The 18,929-nt window shown below is 39.4% G+C and overlaps 1 protein-coding gene across 1 annotated transcript in view; it reads right to left on the reverse strand.

The window, feature by feature from the left end:
• IL1RL2 (interleukin 1 receptor like 2) overlaps positions 1-18,929 on the reverse strand; it is a 58,401-nt gene that overhangs the window by 20,567 nt on the left and 18,905 nt on the right. Inside the window, 2 exon segments of the mRNA XM_063077828.1 lie at positions 6,781-6,855; positions 11,078-11,237. Coding sequence (XP_062933898.1) covers positions 6,781-6,855; positions 11,078-11,237 — 235 coding nt within the window.

Genomic DNA, 18,929 nt, shown 5'->3' on the forward strand with positions numbered 1-18,929 from the left:
TCCTGAATACATATTTGCATTGTCCTCCATACCAATCTAGTTATTTATTTATCTATTTAACAACTATTTACTGAAATTTACTGTGGTCTAGGCACTGCTCTCAGCGCTGGTGATAGAGCAGGGAACCAAACAGACAAAAAGCCTGTTCTTAAGGAGCATAGATTCAAACAGAATTAGAGATACAAAAAAACGTTTAAAATATGTGAGATAGTGATAAGTGCTTTCATGAATAATGAGAAAGTTAAGCAAATGAGGCATGATGGGGAGAGCGAGGCGTGTATTTTAATGCAGTGGTCGGGGCCCTGACGGAAGTGAGGGAACAAACCATGTGGCAGCTGGGGAAGAGCATTCCCAGCAGAGGGATCAGCCAGTCCCCAGACCCTGAGGTGGAGCTGTCCCCGAGGCATTCAAGGAATGGCAAGCAGTCCAATGCAGTCAAAGCAGAAAGGCTGAAGGGAGAGGGATAAAAATGAACTGGTAGGAGAAGCAAACCATGGAGGGTCATGCTGGGCATGGTGAGGACTCAGAATTCCATTCTGAGTGATATGGGAAAACTTTGGAGAGTCTTAAGCACACATTTTAAAGGAATTGCTCATATTCATTACCAGTAATGTATTAGAACACCATATCACCCTTGCTAATATTTGGTATTTTATATATATTTTTTAATCCTTACCAATTTCATAGACGAATATTTTTTAATGTCTTTCTTTTATTGCAAATGAACATTTTTTTTCTTATTTTGTTGGGGGTTTTTCCTTCTGTAAATTATTTGCCTCATTTAAGTTGTTCATTTTTCTTGATTTGTTTATATGTTTACATATAAGTGGTATTACCCATTTTCTGTCATCTCTGTTTCAAACATTCTCTGCTAGCTTATCATTTACATTTTAACTTTACCATTTTTCATACATACAAACATTTATATTTTTTATGCTGGTCTAATTTTTCTATCTTTTCATTTTGATGCCTTCCACTGATTTTATGCTTAGAATGTACAGCATTCTGGTATTTAATAATTTTATAATTCTTACAGTTGCATAAGTAAATCCATTTCAATTTAGTAATTACATGAAATAAATACATCAGTGTATGTGAAAAGAACAAAGTCCTCATTAAGTTAATTACTTCAATAATGGTGTCTTAAGTGCATCTCTGAAAAGGGAGTTTGGTGCTTTAGAGCAAGCATGATGCTGAGGCTGCCCAATGGAAGGGCAGATATTTGCCCACAGACATGAACTATAGTAATTGTGTCCCATGTGAAAACAGGCTTTATGCAGCCTAGAGGAATAATTATCAAAGCCAAAGAAAGCTTGTTGACATCAAGACACTGGCTCAGAGTAATTTAGAGGCAGCACCAGACACCAGCCTGTCTGGGAGTCTTTTGTGTTTCACTCAAGTTGGTTGCAAGACATTCCATGGATATTTTCAAAATGAACATGTGCCTGAAACCAAAACATTTTATGGGCTATGTTGAATTTTACACTGCATGATTCTTAATAACATGAGTGGATATCTGTACTAGTTTTAAATTTTTAAATGGATGTTATAGTTTTTATTTTTTAAATTTTGAATTGTTATTTTTAAATTTTTTCTGTGGTTTATGCAAAGATTTATTTATTTATTTGTTGAATCACAATTGATTATACATATATATATATATTTTTTTTCTGTCCTTTTTTGTGACCGGTAAGGGGATCACAACCCTTGGCTTGGTGTCATCCACACTGTGCTCAGCCAGTGAGCGCACCGGCCATCCCTATACAGGATCCGAACCCACGGTGAGAGCGCCACTGCGCTCCCAGTGCTGCACTCTCCCGAGTGAGCCATGGGGTCAGCCCGATTATACATATTTTGGGGGTGCAAAGTTGACATATGTTGATCAAATCGATATTATTAGCATTTATATTATTACAAATCATATTTATTCTTTTAATTAATTAATTAATTAATTAATTTTTAATTTTAATTTATCAATATACAATGTAGATGATTTTTGTGTCCCTTTACAGATTCCTTTTTCCCCCGTCCCTCTCCCCCTCCCACCCATCAACATCATATCTGTTCATTTGTCTTAACTAGCTCAAGGCATTGTTGTGATTGTTGTGTCTTCTTCCCCACCCCCCATTTGTTTGCATATTTATTTATTTTTAGCTCCTACAAATAAGTGAGAACATGGTATTTCTTTTTCTCTGCCTGACTTATTTCACTTAATATAATTTTTTCTAAGTCCATCCATGTTCTGAGCAAAAAAAATTAAGCTAGAGGCATAATACTATGAGTTTAAACTATACTACAAAGCTATAATAACCAAAACAGCATGGTACCAGCATAAAAATAGACACATGGATCAATGGAATAGAATAGAGCAGCCAGAAATCAACCCATACACCTACAGCCATCTGATCTTTGACAAAGGCACCAAGTCTACACACTGGGGAAGCGACTGCCTCTTCAGCAAATGGTGTGGGGAAAACTGGATATCCATATTCAGGAGAATGAAACTAGACCTGTACCTCTCACTGTATACCAAATCAACTCAAAATGGATTAAAGAATTAAACACACACCCTGAAACAATAAAACTCCTTAAAGAAAACATAGGGGAGACACTCAGGGAGGAGGGTTGGGTACAGACCTCATGAATATAACCTCAAAAGCACAGACAACCAAAAGAAAAATAAACAAATGGGATTATATCAAACTAAAAAGCTTCTGCACATCAAAAGAAACATTAACAGAGTGAAAAGACAACCAACAGAGTGAGAGAAAATATTTGCAAAATATACTTCTGACAAAGGATTAATATCCTGAATATACAAGGAACTCAAACAACTTTACAGCAAAAAAGCAAGAAACCTAATTTAAAAAATGGGCAAAGGAGCTGAACAGACATTTCTCAAAGGAAGATAAATGAATGGCCAACAGACACATGAAAAAATGCTCAACATCACTCAGCATTTGGTAAATGCAAATCAAAACCACACTGAGATACCATCCCACTCCAGTTAGGATGGCTAAAATCCAAAAGACTGAGAATGATAAATGCTAGCAAAGTTGCAGAGAAAAAAGGAACCCTCATACGCTGTTGGTGGGACTGCAAAATGGTGCAGCCTTTATGGAAAATGGTATGGAGGTTCCTCAGACAATTACAGATAGATCTACCATATGACCCAGCTTTCCCCCACAGAGGAATGGAAATCATCATGTTGAAGGGATACCAGTACTCCAATGTTTACTGCAGCACTATTTACAACAGCCAAGAGTTGGAACCAGCCAAATGTCTATCATCAGATGAGTGGATAAGGAAACTGTGGTATATTTAGACAATGGAATACTACTCTGCTATAAAAAAAGACTATAGATTTTAAAGCATAGTACTGACAAACGATTAAACAATGAAGATTGAATTCTGATGCTCCTTCCAAAAGAAAGTGCATTCTGAGTTTAGAAAACATAAAAATGTTTTCATGGCACTCTTGTGCTTTTGTTTTTATATATACTTCTTTAGCTCATCAAAATTTAATTTCATTTCTGATGTGATCTAAGGAAGAAACTACATTTTCTCCAAATTTAATGAGTTATACTAACATATTTATTATATCTCCCTTTCCCTATACATCTTTAAATGCCACAAATCTTTTTTACTAAATTCTTGTAAATTTTAGGAATTATGCTAATTTGTTTATTTGATTTCTGTTGTTCTTTTACTTTCAGTCCTCTATTCATATGCAAACACCAGTATTTACTTGTTCTAGCCTACATTATACTTTAATATTTACAAGAAAAGGTCTCTATTTCTTCTATTCAATTTTTTTTGGCCATTTCTAGCATTTTTGAGATAAATTTTAGAAATTCTTTGACAAGGTCCAGGACATTCAATGAAATTTAATTGGTATTATATTAAATTTATGTATTAACCAAGGAGAAATAACATTTTTAATATTTTGCTCCCATTTAAGAACATTATATGGAATTTCATTAAAACATGTCTTTTTTCATGTCCTACCCTTAAAATGTTGTAATTTTTTTAAAATGTAGGCAAGACTTTCAAATTTCTTATTCAGTTTATTTCTTAATATTTTGTTATTTTTATTGCAGTTATTAACACCATTCCCCAATTACATAATATATGATTATTTCGGGCATGTAAAAATGCTATTAGGTTTGAAAGTTTATTCTGTATTGAAATAACCTTATTAAACAATTGCTAGTAGTGGTGATTTTCTAGATAATTTTCTTAAAATTTCTAAGTAAATATGCATAGATCATTTAAAATAATTTTATGTTTATCTGTCTCCTTCCAAGATTTACATCTCTTGCCTTTTAATTACCTAAATACATTGACTAAAATTTCCAAAGACAGGAGCAAGGAAGAAAGTCAAGAGAAATATAACAAGTAAACTTGTCTTTCTAGGTATTTACAAAATCCACAAGAGTATTCACAAATGAGTGATAAGTAGACAATTATCCTTTATTACAGGCATTATTATTTCCTTGAAAATTTAGAAGAACTCTCCTTGAAACATATAGGCCTAGTTCTCCTTACCAGTTTTTTTTTTTTTTAATAAGCTTTCACATTTTTAAGTCTTTTTTATCTGGATTGCTCTGCATTTAGGGGATTAGATTTTGTGGAAGTTTATTTATCTTCTCCTCCCTCCACCTCCACCCCCACCTCAGCTTAAATATCTGGCAACTTATTATTCAGAAGCAACTCTGGCACTTATTATTCATTTTGGTTTTCTCTTTTAATAAATTTATCATTTTCTACTTTTATTTTTGTTGTTTAGCTACTCTTTTAAAATAACTAAATGGTTAATTTATGTATTTTAATTATATCTACACTTATTAATAATAACGATGAGATTTAAAGATATAAACATGTCTAGAGTGCAGCGTTAGTCACATGCCATAAAGTTTGATATGAAGAATCCTCACTATCGTTATTTTGTAAGTATACTATAACTGTAGCTTTGGTTTAATCTCTAACCAAAAAATCAAATAACTACAATATGGGTTTGTTGTTTAATCTTTCTTTTTAAAAAATTGTTGATGGAGTCTGGATGTGTTGTCCCCACCAAAGCACATGTGGAAATCTGCTCTCCAGTGTGGCAGTGCTGGAAAATTATTGGGTCATGGGGGCAGATCCCTCATGGATGGATTCATGCTCTCCCTGGGGGACGGGGGGTTAATGAGTGAGTTCTCGCTCTATTAGTTCCCACAAGAGCTGGTTGCTTAAAGGACCCTGGCACATCTCTCTCTCTCTCTCTCTCTCTCTCTCTCTCTCCCCCCTCCCTCCCTCTCTCTCTCCCCCCTCCCTCCCTCTCTCTCTCTCTCTCTCTCTCTTCCTCTCTCTATGTGATCTGTTTGTACCCGCTGGCTGCCTGCCACCTTCTACATAGAAACAGCCTGAGGCACGTGACAGATGCAACTGTCCCAGAATCATAAGCCAAATACATCTCTTTTCCTTTTAAGTTACCCAGTCTCAGGTATTTCTGTTATAGCAACACAAACAGACTAAAACAATTGTTAAAACTAAATAAAACTCATATATACTTATGGGTACCATGTGATGTTTTGATATGTTTACATTGTGGAATGATTAAATCAACCTCATTAACAAATCCGTCACCCACATACTTAATGAGTAAAATTCTTTGTTTTGACTTTAATTATAAATTTCTAGATATACTGCATTATGATTATACCATGTGGTCTATATAATTTCCTCTTTGGGGATTCTGTTTTTCACAGATATTTATGACACTGATCTTTTAAGTACATTATTCTTATCATATTGCTCAAATCTTGTAGATTCTTATTTGCCTAGTAAATCCTGTCAAAGCCAGAGTGTGTTAGTTTCCCACTGCAACTGAAACCATTGTGTTGTCTTACTGTTCTGTCAATGTATGTCTGAGCCTTTAGCTTGACATATTTTGATGCACTGCTATTTGACACATAAAAATTTCTATTTGGGGAGGTGTTGTAATTTGTATTAATATAAATGATCCAATTTGTCATTTAACCTTTTTGTCCTTGAAAAATATATTATGAGATCGAAAGTTTAGTATCACCAACCTGACTGTTTGCATTAAGTTTTGCAAGTGATATCTTGCTTATGCATTAATTTTTAACTTCTAGGTCATGCTTTTTAAGATATATGCCTTTTAAGGAGAACATATGATTGGGTTTTAGTATTCAACTCAATCTGAGCATCTTTTAATGGAGACTTTGTTTAATTTCCTTTTCTTGTCTTCAAAAGGTACTCAACATGTCTTTAGTTTACTGGTGATTACCTCTAAATTTTAAAAAATAATTTGAGCCCTTTTTCTCTTCTTAGGCCACAAACTGAAGCAATGTTTGTTGATCCTTTCTGATGTAAATTAAGGAACATAACATGATAATTTCTCCTCCTCTAAAACACTTTTCAGTGTAAGATAATATAATCCAACCTTCCTGATCAACAGTATTTATTAGTAGTTTTATATTATGTATTGTCTTTTTCAGGAATTATTTTCACACTGCTATTGCCTTTGCATGAACGGATTTACAATAACCATTTACACCCACAGTGCCCATTGCCAGACCTCTGATGCCACAACTTCCCCAAGAGTTCTCTTGCTTTTTTAATTTTGTTGTCTCTCCTGATGAGCATGGGTATATCCAAAGCTAGAAACTGGATGTGTATGGGATTTGTCTTCAACCATGAAATTCAAAATACTCACTAGAGTATGTGGACATAATGAACTCTTCCCTTGGTAGTTTCAATGACTTTACTCACCAAGTGGTACTTCAGTTGATTTGTCTTTTGGATAAGTGATTGTAGGGATTCTCCTTCCATCTCCAGATCTTTTTGCTCATAAATCATTCCAATAGAAAGTTGCATTAGAATCACATAGGATACATTCCCAAGTTCTTTAATGCAATAGCATGAAGAAAGCACAACACAGAGCAGACCCTTCAAAAACACTGGTCAAGAAAAAACAAAACCAATGGCGTGACAAAATACCACTCCATATATGCACATTTTTCAACAAGAAATAATTGAATTGCTAAAGAGAAAAGAACTAGAAGCTGAGCTAGCAGGAGAGTTCACTTTGGCCATTATATATTTGACATAAATACAAACTAATGAGATGTATAACAAAATCTCATTACTTAAAAATCTGAATACATGTTTCAAGAAGTGTCTACAAGGAAAGCTGTGGCCTAGGTCCTAGGTAGAGAGAACTACTGACCCTAATGCTCTGTCTTCAATCCACCCTTCCCTCCTCCAACCCTGCTTCTCACATTCTTTTACGTCCTTCCCCTTCTGTTATTCTTCAACTCTTTCATTCCATCACCCACTTTATGACTGTCACTTTGTACTGGCTCTCTGGACTCCTTGCCATTAGTCTTTCTCCACTTCTTTCCTTTTCTGTTTGCCCACCAAAATTTATCAATTACCTACTTAATCCCATATTCTCCTATACATTTGCAGTGGGATGTGGAAAAGTTATAAAATGGAAGCCAGGAAAAATGCAAGAACACATGTCCTATATGATGGCAATAACATTTGTGCCTTCCACAAACTATTTAAATTCAGCATGTCCCAAACAGAAGTTACTTAATGTACCACCACACACTAGATCACACACATGTAAAATGTGGAAGTCATTTTAGGAAACAGCTTTTTCTCTCACCCTCTTCAGCTTCTCAATTCCCAAGTCCAGCTAATTTTACCTCCTAACATTTCTCGGTCTATGCCTCTTGCTTCACTCCTAAGCCTTCTATTTTCTAGTCTCTACTCCTCCTAAGCAATCTCATTCACACTCACCTCTTCAATTACCATATACAGGCCAATGACTTTGAAAGTCTTACCTCCAGGCCTTCCTCTAAGCTCCGGACCCATATAGGCCATGGTCAGCTCAACATTTCCACATGGGCATCTCAAAGTCACTTCATACTCAGCATAGGAATGACCAAGCTCATGATCTCACTCCGAGATCTGGTTTTTCTCCAGAGCTATCTTATTTCATTGGATAGCATCATAATCTGGTCAGTCGCGTATGCCAAGAGGCCTAGTTTCCTTGACCCGCCATATTCCTTACTCTCCATATTCAATCCAATACTAAGACCTGTGGGGCTTACCTCCTAAGATGCCTTGAACCCATCCATATCTCTCCATCTTCAGTGTCAGCATGTTCCCTGAGCCTACCTGATGTCTCACCTGCACTTCTGCACCTGCCTCCTAATCACTACTCCCGTTCGTGTATGGATCATTCTGTGCACAGTAGCCAGACAGCTGCTTCAGAAATGAAAATCATGCCATGCTACTCTCTTGCTCTCAACCTCTCTGGCTGATTGTCATTGTTCTTAGAACAAACCCACACCTTCCCACTTTGGATTTCAGGATTCCGTCTGATCTTGGCCCTTGAGTACTTCTCCAACCTCATCGCCTACTGTGACCTCCCTCACTCAGCATCCCTCCAGCCCAACTTGCCTGCTTTCCATCCTTCAGACACACCATGGTCCTTCTTGTTCTAGAGCCTTCACTTCTGCCACTTCCACAGTCTGGAAAAACCACGCCCATTCCATCAAACAGTTAATGCTTCCTGACTGTCAGCATCACTGTTATCAGGGACGTTTACCTGAGCCACTGCCTTCTCAATGGTCCTGGTCTGTTTGAGCTCATATTTTCCTTTCCTTCACTGCCTTAGTCTTCTTGGTAATTACACATCTCATTAGTGGATTATCTGATTAATTGCTGCCTCCCCTCCCTCTCAGGCTTAAACTTCATCAGAACAATAGCGATGGCTGTTTTCCTCACTGTCATGTTCTCTCTGCCTGGCACAGGAACCGGCCTTGCTCGGCACTCAGTAAAATGTCACTAAATGACCATCTGAAGATGAAATGCCCCAGCCTCCACCCCAGCTCAGACTAGCAGCACTCTTCTGGATACTGCGGCAGCCTCCTGTGTGGTCTCCAGGCCTTGAGACCTTCTTCAACATTGGCTTCAACCATTGTCAAGACTGATCGCTCCCATCCCAATGCAGCCTTGTCACTGTGCACTTGCACCCGGACAAGGGCCCTTCAGCAGCCATGTGGTAAGGCTCAAGTATAAGTGGCCTCCTTGACCTTGCCGCTGTTTAACTCTACAGCCTCAGCTCCCACTGCTCCTCATCTTGTTCTTACTTGTGCGCTAATGAAATTGGCTTTAGATCCAACATAAACCATGACATCTTCTGACACTTCTACACTTTGACTTATGCTGTCCTCTCTGCCTAGAACCCCCCACACACACTTTCTTGACTTCTACAAACCCTACTCATCCTTGAAAATTCATCTGAGAATTCATTTCCTCTCGGAATCCTTCAGTCACTTGCCTCCGTTGTGACTCCTGATTTTTTTTCTCACTCCCCAGACACTGTCTATAACTCTGTCCTTAGCACTGGTGTTAAAATGGTCCATTTATATCTCTCCATTCACTACTACCAGGCTGAGAGTTTCTCAATAGAAGGAACAAGTATTTCATCTTTGAATTATCATTTTTGACATTGGCAGGTGTCATTATCTAACATAACCTTTGGCATATAACTCATCATAAATAAATGCTTATTGAACTGGCATAAAATATAGACTATTGTACCTAGTGACTTCTTGAGGTATTTTTTATTTTACCTTAGAAATTTCACCTTTCAAAAAGTTCCCTCATCTACCAATGTAAGCCGAAAGTGTTATGATAGTCAATCACTTGGTTAATAAGTAGATCTGTGCCTAGTCTAGGCCAGGCACTGGGCTAGGTGCCAGGGATTCAACAGTGAACAAGATGAGGAACATGCTTATTTTCAGAAAGAGAACAGTCAGCAGAAAACCCAAGAGCATAAAAATCATAATACCTAATGCAATTAATTTTCTTGATTAAGGGCTCTTAGCAAACAAAATTAAAATCAAAGACCACCGAAAAACATTTAAATCAAATGAGCAATTGCAGCAAAGAACACTGGAGGATGAGAGGAAGAGGACCCAAGTGGGTAGCACAGGGCTGGAGCAGGGAGTCGTTGGGCCCTATGGGTGAAGGGCCCTGGCCTGGATCTGCCTGCAGCCTGTCTCAGGGGCGGCAGGGATCCACCCATGCTGAGCAGATCCCCGAAGGAGGCCACACCATCAAGAGACAGCTTGAGTGGGTCTGACAGAAGTTGGAGACAAACGGGCCGAGCCCGTGGCGCACTCGGGAGAGTGCGGCGCTGGGAGCGCGGCGAGGCTCCTGCCGCGGGTTCGGATCCTATATAGGAATGGCCGGTGCACTCACTGGCTGAGTGCCGGTCACGAAAACGACAAAAAAAAAAAAAAAAAAGTTGGAGACAAACGTGAAGGTGTAAGTTGAAGAAATATCCAGCCTTTAGTCCTTTCGATCTAGATGAATAAATGTAGAAAACAACTCTCTACTGAAGAAAATGCAGAAACGACATAGCAGGGGTTCCTTGTCCGGTGTGTATAAAAGGCAAAATGCTTGTCTGGTCACTGAAGGCCCGAGTTCTGGCCCTGTTTCTGAAACTAGCCAGCTTTGTGAACTTCAGTAAGTTGCTCCCCTCCTGGGCCTCTGTAAAATAATGGCTTGAGCTGAACTATTTTTAGGGTTTCTTCCATCCCTAAGATTCTGCTTTCAAACCTCGAGGGCATATGTTCAAGAGAACTGGCTACTCTGGGTCAAGAACTAAAGTCCCACGAGCAGTTGCTTATGCTGGCACCAGTCCAGAGCCCCTGACGTCTGCAGAGCCAGAGGCAGGGAGAGCAATGCTGAGAATGTCTGCCATTCACCGAACGCCTGCACCTTGTCAGGCACCGACCTACTCTCCAGACATGCTCTCATTGAATTTTCACAAGTAAACCAAGAGCTCTGAGAATTCTGTTTTTGCAGAGAGAAAACTGAGCTCCTCACGCCCTTCTGCCTCACTCTGTGTACCTGATTCTAACAGTGGCAGGGTGGAGAGCCTGCTAACATTCAGGAAAATCAAGATCAGGATCGCTTCTGCGCAAAGCCAGCCAGCTCACACAAAGCACAAGGAAGGCCCGGTGACAGACACGAGCACACTTACTGATGTTCACAGTGATGCCGTTTAAAACCACGTACTGTTTCCCCATGTGCGTCAGTCTGGCTCGACATGCATAGTTCCCTCCGTCCTCGGCTGACGCATTCTGCACCAAAAGCTTTTTTTCCCGAGAAGTAAACCGCTCCCCTTCAATCTCTTTACAGTCCTAAAGAGAAAAATTTTTTTTAAAAACACCAAAATTCAATCCAATGGATATTTGGGGGTACTAGTTACACCCCTAGTCAGCACCATCCCATGAACTGTGGGAGACACAATAGGCCTGTGTGGTCCCTAGACCTTAGGTAATTTACAGTCTAGCTGTAAGATAATAGGTAGGTAGGTAGGTAGAGCTACGGACTGTTCCCCCAAACTCGCTGAAGCTTAACTCCCACTGTAACTGCTGAGGGTGGAAAATCCTGTTATGAATCGGTGGTTAGATCGTGAGGACCATGCCGTGGTGAGTGGATTAATCCATTTGATGGCTTAATGGTGGTCATGGGCATGGTTCTGACGGCTTTAAAAGGTGAGCACATGAGAAGTTCTGTCTCTTGCTCCTGCCTTTCTCACAATGTGATACCCTGTGTCATTGAAGCCACCACCAAAGAAGGCCCTCACCAGATGTGTTCCCCGGATTTGGACTCCCAGCCTCTGACACTATAAGCAATAAATATTTTCTTTACAAATTACCCAGTTTCAGGTATTTATGTTATAAGCAACAGAAATGGACTAATACAGATAGACAGACAGACAGACAGATAGACAGATATACATAGCAGGAATTCCTTGCCCAGTCTCTCTGTGTGCATCCACATGATTTGACAAAGAATATTTTACAGGCTAAAATGAGTGACACAAACATTAAGTCTAATAGGAACTGAGAGGACAGAGGCCTATGCAGGCTGGAAGTAAGACTTCCTGGAGGAGTATTGCGCCTGGGTCATGAAGGATTTTGGCAAGAGGCCATGAACAGGCAGGAATGTCTTCCACCTACAGGGGCCCGTCTCTCCCAGTGGACCCCCATCTAGTGGCGCCAAGCCCCTTTGCCAAGGCTGCAAGTCCAGGTGAATAGTGACTGCTCCTCTGTGTTACAGGCTGTTACATCTTCTCCACCAATCAGAGGTTGGACTTTACCAAAATCCAAAGTAACTCTTCACCAACATCCTATTTGGAGGCCTGAACAATAGTCAAAGAATGCCAGCCAGGCTTAGGGAGAGCAGATGTCACAGAACTTCTCACGTCACCCATGCCTCCACTGCAACAGGGAACAACCTCACACCCAGCCAACTGAAGAACAGCTAGTCTCAGGAAGGCCTTTCTCTCTTGTCATCCTCAGCAGCCACCCAGAGGACAAGCCTCACCATCCTGCAGCCCTGTGAGAGACCCTGGCCATTTAATGTAATAGATAAAACAAACATGTAAACCCCTAACTAAATAAAGATGTAATTGCCCAGGTACTGAGCTCTCTCATCACCTGGTCAATCACGGTTCAGAGCCATACTTCATTCTCCACCATGGAACAGTGTGAATGGATCCACCTTGCAGGGTGAAACTCAACAAATAAAGCCAGAATGAACCTTTGTTTATTTACAATGTGAAATATGGCTTCCTAGAAGTCTTACATTATTTCCCTATAAATACCTTATATGGGAAACCACATCACAATCAGACAATTGTTTACCAAATAGAATGGGAGTTGCTAGTGAGTCAGAGCGGTGAAGGCATCAGACTAATAAAACGTGGTGTCTCCTTCTTTAGAGAACAGGCAAACACGAATTGGGCCTCTTGTTCTATGTCCGGCTGCTGAGCAGTCTTCTTTCTGGTCAACTCATTGTTTCTTTCAAGATATGCAAATATTTAATCATATTAACATTAATCTGGACTGCCTCTATTCTGATCCACCTGGAGCATTATTTTACATTTTAAATTCTCAGCAAGCCTTGATTTTTATTTTAGAATTTTAAGGTGACATTATACTAACAAGATTTAAAATTAAAATATTAATAATAATAGCTGCTAACATGTGAATATGTCTTTATATTTTAGACACGAAGAAGAACAACCCCGACTCAGCATGTACAATGTTTCAGAGACACAAAACAGCAACGTGCATTCTGGCTAAGATGCAGTGGGTATAGGAGAGTGACGGAGATAAAACTGCTGAGCAGTCAGAGGCCGTCACAGAAAACCAGGAAAAGAGAATGAACATCTGAAGCTCTCAGAGCGAGGGAAAATGATGATCAGATTTGCAAAGCAAGACCAGAAGATGACCAGAGCTGCAAGCACGGCGAACCACAAGTTCTAAGACCCAAATATAGAGGATGAAAATCCAGTGACGATTACGAAGGAAAAGACAGAAAAAATTAAATAAGATAAACAGAGACAAACAATGAGTGAGTCTCAGAAGGAAACGAGGAGGGAGTTCCAGCTGACGGGAGCGTCCCGCAGTGTCGGAGGCCACCAGGGATCACCATCAGGATTAAAAGTGAACGTTGGTTTGGCAACTGGAGAGCCGGAAGTAACCCCATCAAGTGCGGAGGCAACACAATGGCAGGGACAGGAAACCAGTGCATTGAGCAGGAACTTAGGATTATTGCTTTTCCAGGTGTGGATACTTCATCACCTACAGGAATGGATGTTCTGATACCGAACCTTTTCCTCCATAACCCCCTCAATCTCAAGGACCACCTCTACCCTCAGTTTCAATTCTCCCTGGACTTTGTTATTATCCAGAATTACTATGTCTCAAAATTCCTAAAATCAAATATACTACTTTCTCATCATAATTCCCTATTATTCCAGCTCTTTGATTCCTTTATTTAAACTAAATAGCATATAGTTTTTATTTATTTAAGTCCTTATTATGTACCTATGATGAGCTTATTACTAAGTCCTTATTATGTATCTATTTAGTGAATAAATGATCTATTACTGAATAGATTATATTATTTAATACTCAAAACAATGCTATGAGGCCATATCTCTCAGTCTGGATTTAGTTGCAGGAAACAAAACCATTCTAGCTATTTTATGCAGAAAAGGATTCGGGACAGGATATTAGGTGCTTCACAAAGGCCATGGATGTACTCGAGGAGTAGCATCTAGGCCAGAACCGCACAGCACAACCAGCTGGCTGTGAGAGCTGCTGCCTCTACCACAGCCACGAAAGTGGGGAATCCAGGCTGAATGCACCACCTGCAATTCAGAGATGAGGAGTTGCACTTAAGCACTAGAGTGTGTCAAGTCATTCCCTCCAGTAGAGCCACAGCAACAAATACATCAGCTCCCAACAAGCTTAAAACTGAACCCTGGAACACCACTGCCAAAATTCCCATGTCTCCAGCCCATGCTTTCCAGTAGAAAAAGCAGGAAGATCCACCATCCTCACCTTCACCTTTCAGCGATGCCAGCTGGAGAACCTGATCCACATCTAGAACCTTAGCTGCAGGCAACTCTGGAAAGTGTAGGGTGCTTTTGATAGTTTGCTCTTGCATTCTAGCTTGACAGCCTCTATAGGATGAAGACGCTCACCATGGACAGTGAGTATCTGCCCACTGTGTCTATCATAGCTTTCTATCTGAACTTTCTCTCCATGCAGCCCACTTCTCTGTCTTAGCTTGGATCAGCCCACTTAACTCCTCTATTTCCTCCTAATTACCAGTTTCCTTCAGGCGTCATTTCCTTTCCTATCCTTCCTGGCCTCGTGTGTCCATTACTTTAACCACTTCAACTCTATAACCCTTTGTCCTTCCAGCATATGGACCCTGGAATACTCCCACCCTATGTCAGTCTGTCTTCCCACCCCTACACTCCTACCACCAGGTGAGCACTACAGGAGGTAACTACATGAATATGTGTCCTGGCACCACTGCCATTGTATGGCTTTCACCTTGGACATTCCTTGCATGTCCTTCACCTCTCTCTCCAGCCTATGTTACTCTTTCAACTTTTCCCCATAACATCTTGCAGTTAACGGAGGAAAAAGGGGCCACCAGGCATGAGTTCCCCCTTCCTCTTCTCCTTTTCTGTCATTTTATCAGTTCTGTCTATACACTCTCTTAAATGAGCCCGACTTCTTAACCAAATTCCTAAAGTAGCCTAAATGGTCGACATGCCACTGTTCCTAAGCCCTTCCAGTTTATTTACCATGGTGCCTACAGAAAAATTTTCCTAAAATGTAAATTTGATCATGTCACTATCCTGATGGTGTGATTAGATGTTGAAATACTTAAAGGGGAAAGGGCTGTGTTTAGGTTAGCATACAAGGTCTCTGTTTTCTAGCATCACCTTGCCCCACTCATACATGTACCCTAAACTCCAAGCAGTGTCCCCAAGCACCATTCTCTCTCTCACTAATGCTTCTGCACATGCTACAAGGACTCTCTTTCATTATTAAATCCCCAGAGCCTTGCACAGCACCAGGCAGATAAAAGGCTCCAAATACTTGAAGAATTGATTCTAACCCTCTCGTTTTTCAGATGAAAACACTGACACCCAAAGAGTGAACCAAGGTCTGAGAACTAGTGAGTGGCAAAAACACAGAAGGTCTACCTTTTCCCCAGTGTTCATCGCAGCACTCTTTACAACAGCCAAGAGTTGGAACCAGCCCAAATGTCCATCATCGGATGAGTGGATACAGAAACTGTGGTATATCTACACAATGGAATACTACTCAGCTATAAAAAAGAATGAAATACTGCCATTTGCAACAACATGGATGGACCTTGAGAGAATTATATTAAGTGAAACAAGTCAGGCACAGAAAGAGAAATATCACATGTTCTCACTTATTGGTGGGAGCCAAAAATAAATAAATAAATTCACACACACACACACACACACACACACACACACACACACACACACACAAAGAAACCGGGGGTGGGGGGAAGAAGACATAACAACTACAATTCCTTGAAGTTGATACAACAAGCAAACAGAAAGGACATTGTTGGGTGGGAGGGGGGAGAGGGAGGAAGGAGGGAGGTTTCGGTAATGGGCCACAATAATCAACCACATTGTATATCGACAAAATAAAATTTTTTTAAAAAAGAAGTATAAAGTATTGTTATTATAATGAAAAAAAAATTTGATGCCCACTTCGGATTGTTAATCACAGCTGGGAGTTCAGCTTCAAGTCCTACAGAAATAGAAATTTACACTGGATAATAATAAATGATTCAAACACTTCCTATGTTGCTAATGAACACCTGGTTCTCAAAGTCTGGTAATACTGGAATAGAAGAGAATATTTTTTTGTCCTTAGGCTAGTAATCCTGAGGCTTGACAAGCCTTCTGAAGTCATGTAAACTAAATCCTCATTTTATAAGTGAGCAAATGAAGACAACACATCTGGGATTTGACACTGATTAGAGGCTGAGTAGACTCTGAAAATCTGCCTTTCTATGAATGTCAAGTGCTTTTGTACCTATGACAATGGGTCCAGGTCAGGAGGAAAAAACTGTCAGAAATGTCCTACTGTCAAGACTGTAAAGAGTCATAATACTGGTGCCAGAAGGTGATGGTTTTGAGGCTGTGAGGTGGAAGATGCCTGAGGTGTGGAGTCTGAAGAACATACACAGAGGAGTGTGTGACAGCATGTCCAGAGAAGTCCAAAGCTGGGCTTGAAAAGTGAGTGATGCCAAAGTCAAAGCCAACAGAGACTGCGGAAACTGAGGCCTGGCAATCAATACCCTCTGAAGGGAACAAGAGTCTTTTTAATAGTTAAATTGTAATCAGAGCCAATGCTAACAAGAGGAAAATGAGGTAGGGCATGTGAGGTGCATGTCACACATCCTGACACAGCAGGTGTTGAAAGAATGCTTGTCACTGTAATTTTTTTCATTGGCCCAATAGTTGAAAGAAATATGGAAAATATTGGAAAGTAGAAGGAACTTGGTGGGTATTCATCTATTCAGTACATATTCACTAGACATCTGTGCAGTGGTTTTAATGTATCCCCTAAGAAACATGTGTTGGAAGCTTAATCCCCAGGGCAACGATGTTGAAAGGTGGAACCTTTAAGAGGTGATTAGGCTACAAGGGCTCCACCCTCATGAATAGATTAAGGTCATTATTGTGAGAGTGGGTTTGTTATAAAAAGATGAGTTTGGTGTCCTCTTGCTCTCTCGCTTGCTTTCTCTTTGCCCTTCTGCCATGGGAAGATGCAGCAAGAAGGCCCTTGCCAGATGATGGCCCCTTGATCTTGAGCTTCCCAGCCTCCAGAACTGTGAGAAATAAATTTCTGTTCATTATAAATTACCCAGTATGTGGTATTCTATGTTAGCAACACAAAATGGACTAATACAATTTCCTCAGTGCCAGGTATTATACTCACAGGTGCAGAAGGCAGTGGTGGTAGCTATAAAATCTATAAAGATGCCTTTGAAAAGTTCATCAAGATGAGCTTTTCATTAATGGCAAACTAGATGTTTAGAACTAAGTATTGTACTTAGAACAACCAGAAAAGGTGAACTAATAAAAACAAACAAACAAAAACAAGCAAAAAAAAAAAAAAAACCCACCTTCTGGTTGAAGACACTGGAAAATTATTACAATAGTGAGACATTGTGAGGCCAAAATCCAGCAGAAGAGGGACTCAGTCATGTGAACCTGGCATGAGAATCTGCTTTCCTTCTATAATCATCTGCTGATTCTGAAGGTGATGCCTGACAGACTGATAATACAGTGCTTTCAACAGAGTTATGGGCTTAGGGGACAAAAAATTAGAAAGCCACAGAGTCTGTTTGAACCACTGAAGTAACAGCCCTAAGAAAGACTGAATCAGTCCTAGCTTCACTGAATGAATTAAAGTAATCCAGTACACCTAGCCTGTCAGAAGCAAAAGCAAATCTCTTCCTGAGTATTACGATGCACAGAGCCTCAAATGAATGCTACTCAAGCAAAAACAACCAACTATACGAGGAGATAAGGCAATGTGATGTCAACCTAAAAGAAATGACAGACAAGCAAAGAAACCAAGTAATGGAATTATCAACATGGACTCTAAAATAATTGTATTTAATTTGGCCAAGAAATTAAAATACGAGATTAAGAAATTCAACAATGTACATCAACTATAAAAAAGGACAAATAAGAATTCTAGACTTGAAAACTACAATAACTAAAATTAAGGAATGACGATGAGTTTAATGAAATGTCTGATAGATCTGAAGATAAAAGTAGTAAATTGGAAAACGGTTCAGAAGAAAGTATTCCATTAAACATATGCACATGTGCTGAAAAATAACTCAAAATAAAGAGAATGCATATGAAATATAGGAAATATATATTTTTAAAAAGATCAAGCATGCATTAAATTGAAGTACCAAAAGGAGATGAAAAATAGAATAACATAAAAGCAATATTGAAAGAACTAGTGACTGAGAAAATAATGATGAGGGAAGAAAGACATCAAGCCATAATTTTTAAAAGCACAGGTGGAATATATACTAAGAAATCTGTATCTCAACTCACCATAGCAAAACCAACTAGAATCCATAGACAAGGAAAAAACTTTAAAAGTATTCAGAGATAAAGGCTATTACCTTCAAAGGAGCAAAAATAAGAGAGATGGTTTGATTTACTGCTCATATGGAATACCGGAAGCCATAAGACAATACGATATGTTCATAGTGCTGAAAGAAAGTACATGCCAACCCATAAAAGATATCTTACAAAAATTAAGGTAAATAAAAACTTTTCAGACAAACAAAATGAAATAATCCATAAGAAAATTCACACTAAGGAAATTTTGGAGGGATATAAGGCAGAAAAAAAATTATTCAAGAAAGATGCTCAGAGATACAGGGCAGAATGCAGGGCAAGGCAAAGGTTAAATATGTGAATAAATGTAAAAGAG

Source organism: Cynocephalus volans, chromosome 14 (genome assembly GCF_027409185.1).
Source record: "Cynocephalus volans isolate mCynVol1 chromosome 14, mCynVol1.pri, whole genome shotgun sequence".
Lineage (NCBI taxonomy): Eukaryota > Metazoa > Chordata > Mammalia > Dermoptera > Cynocephalidae > Cynocephalus > Cynocephalus volans.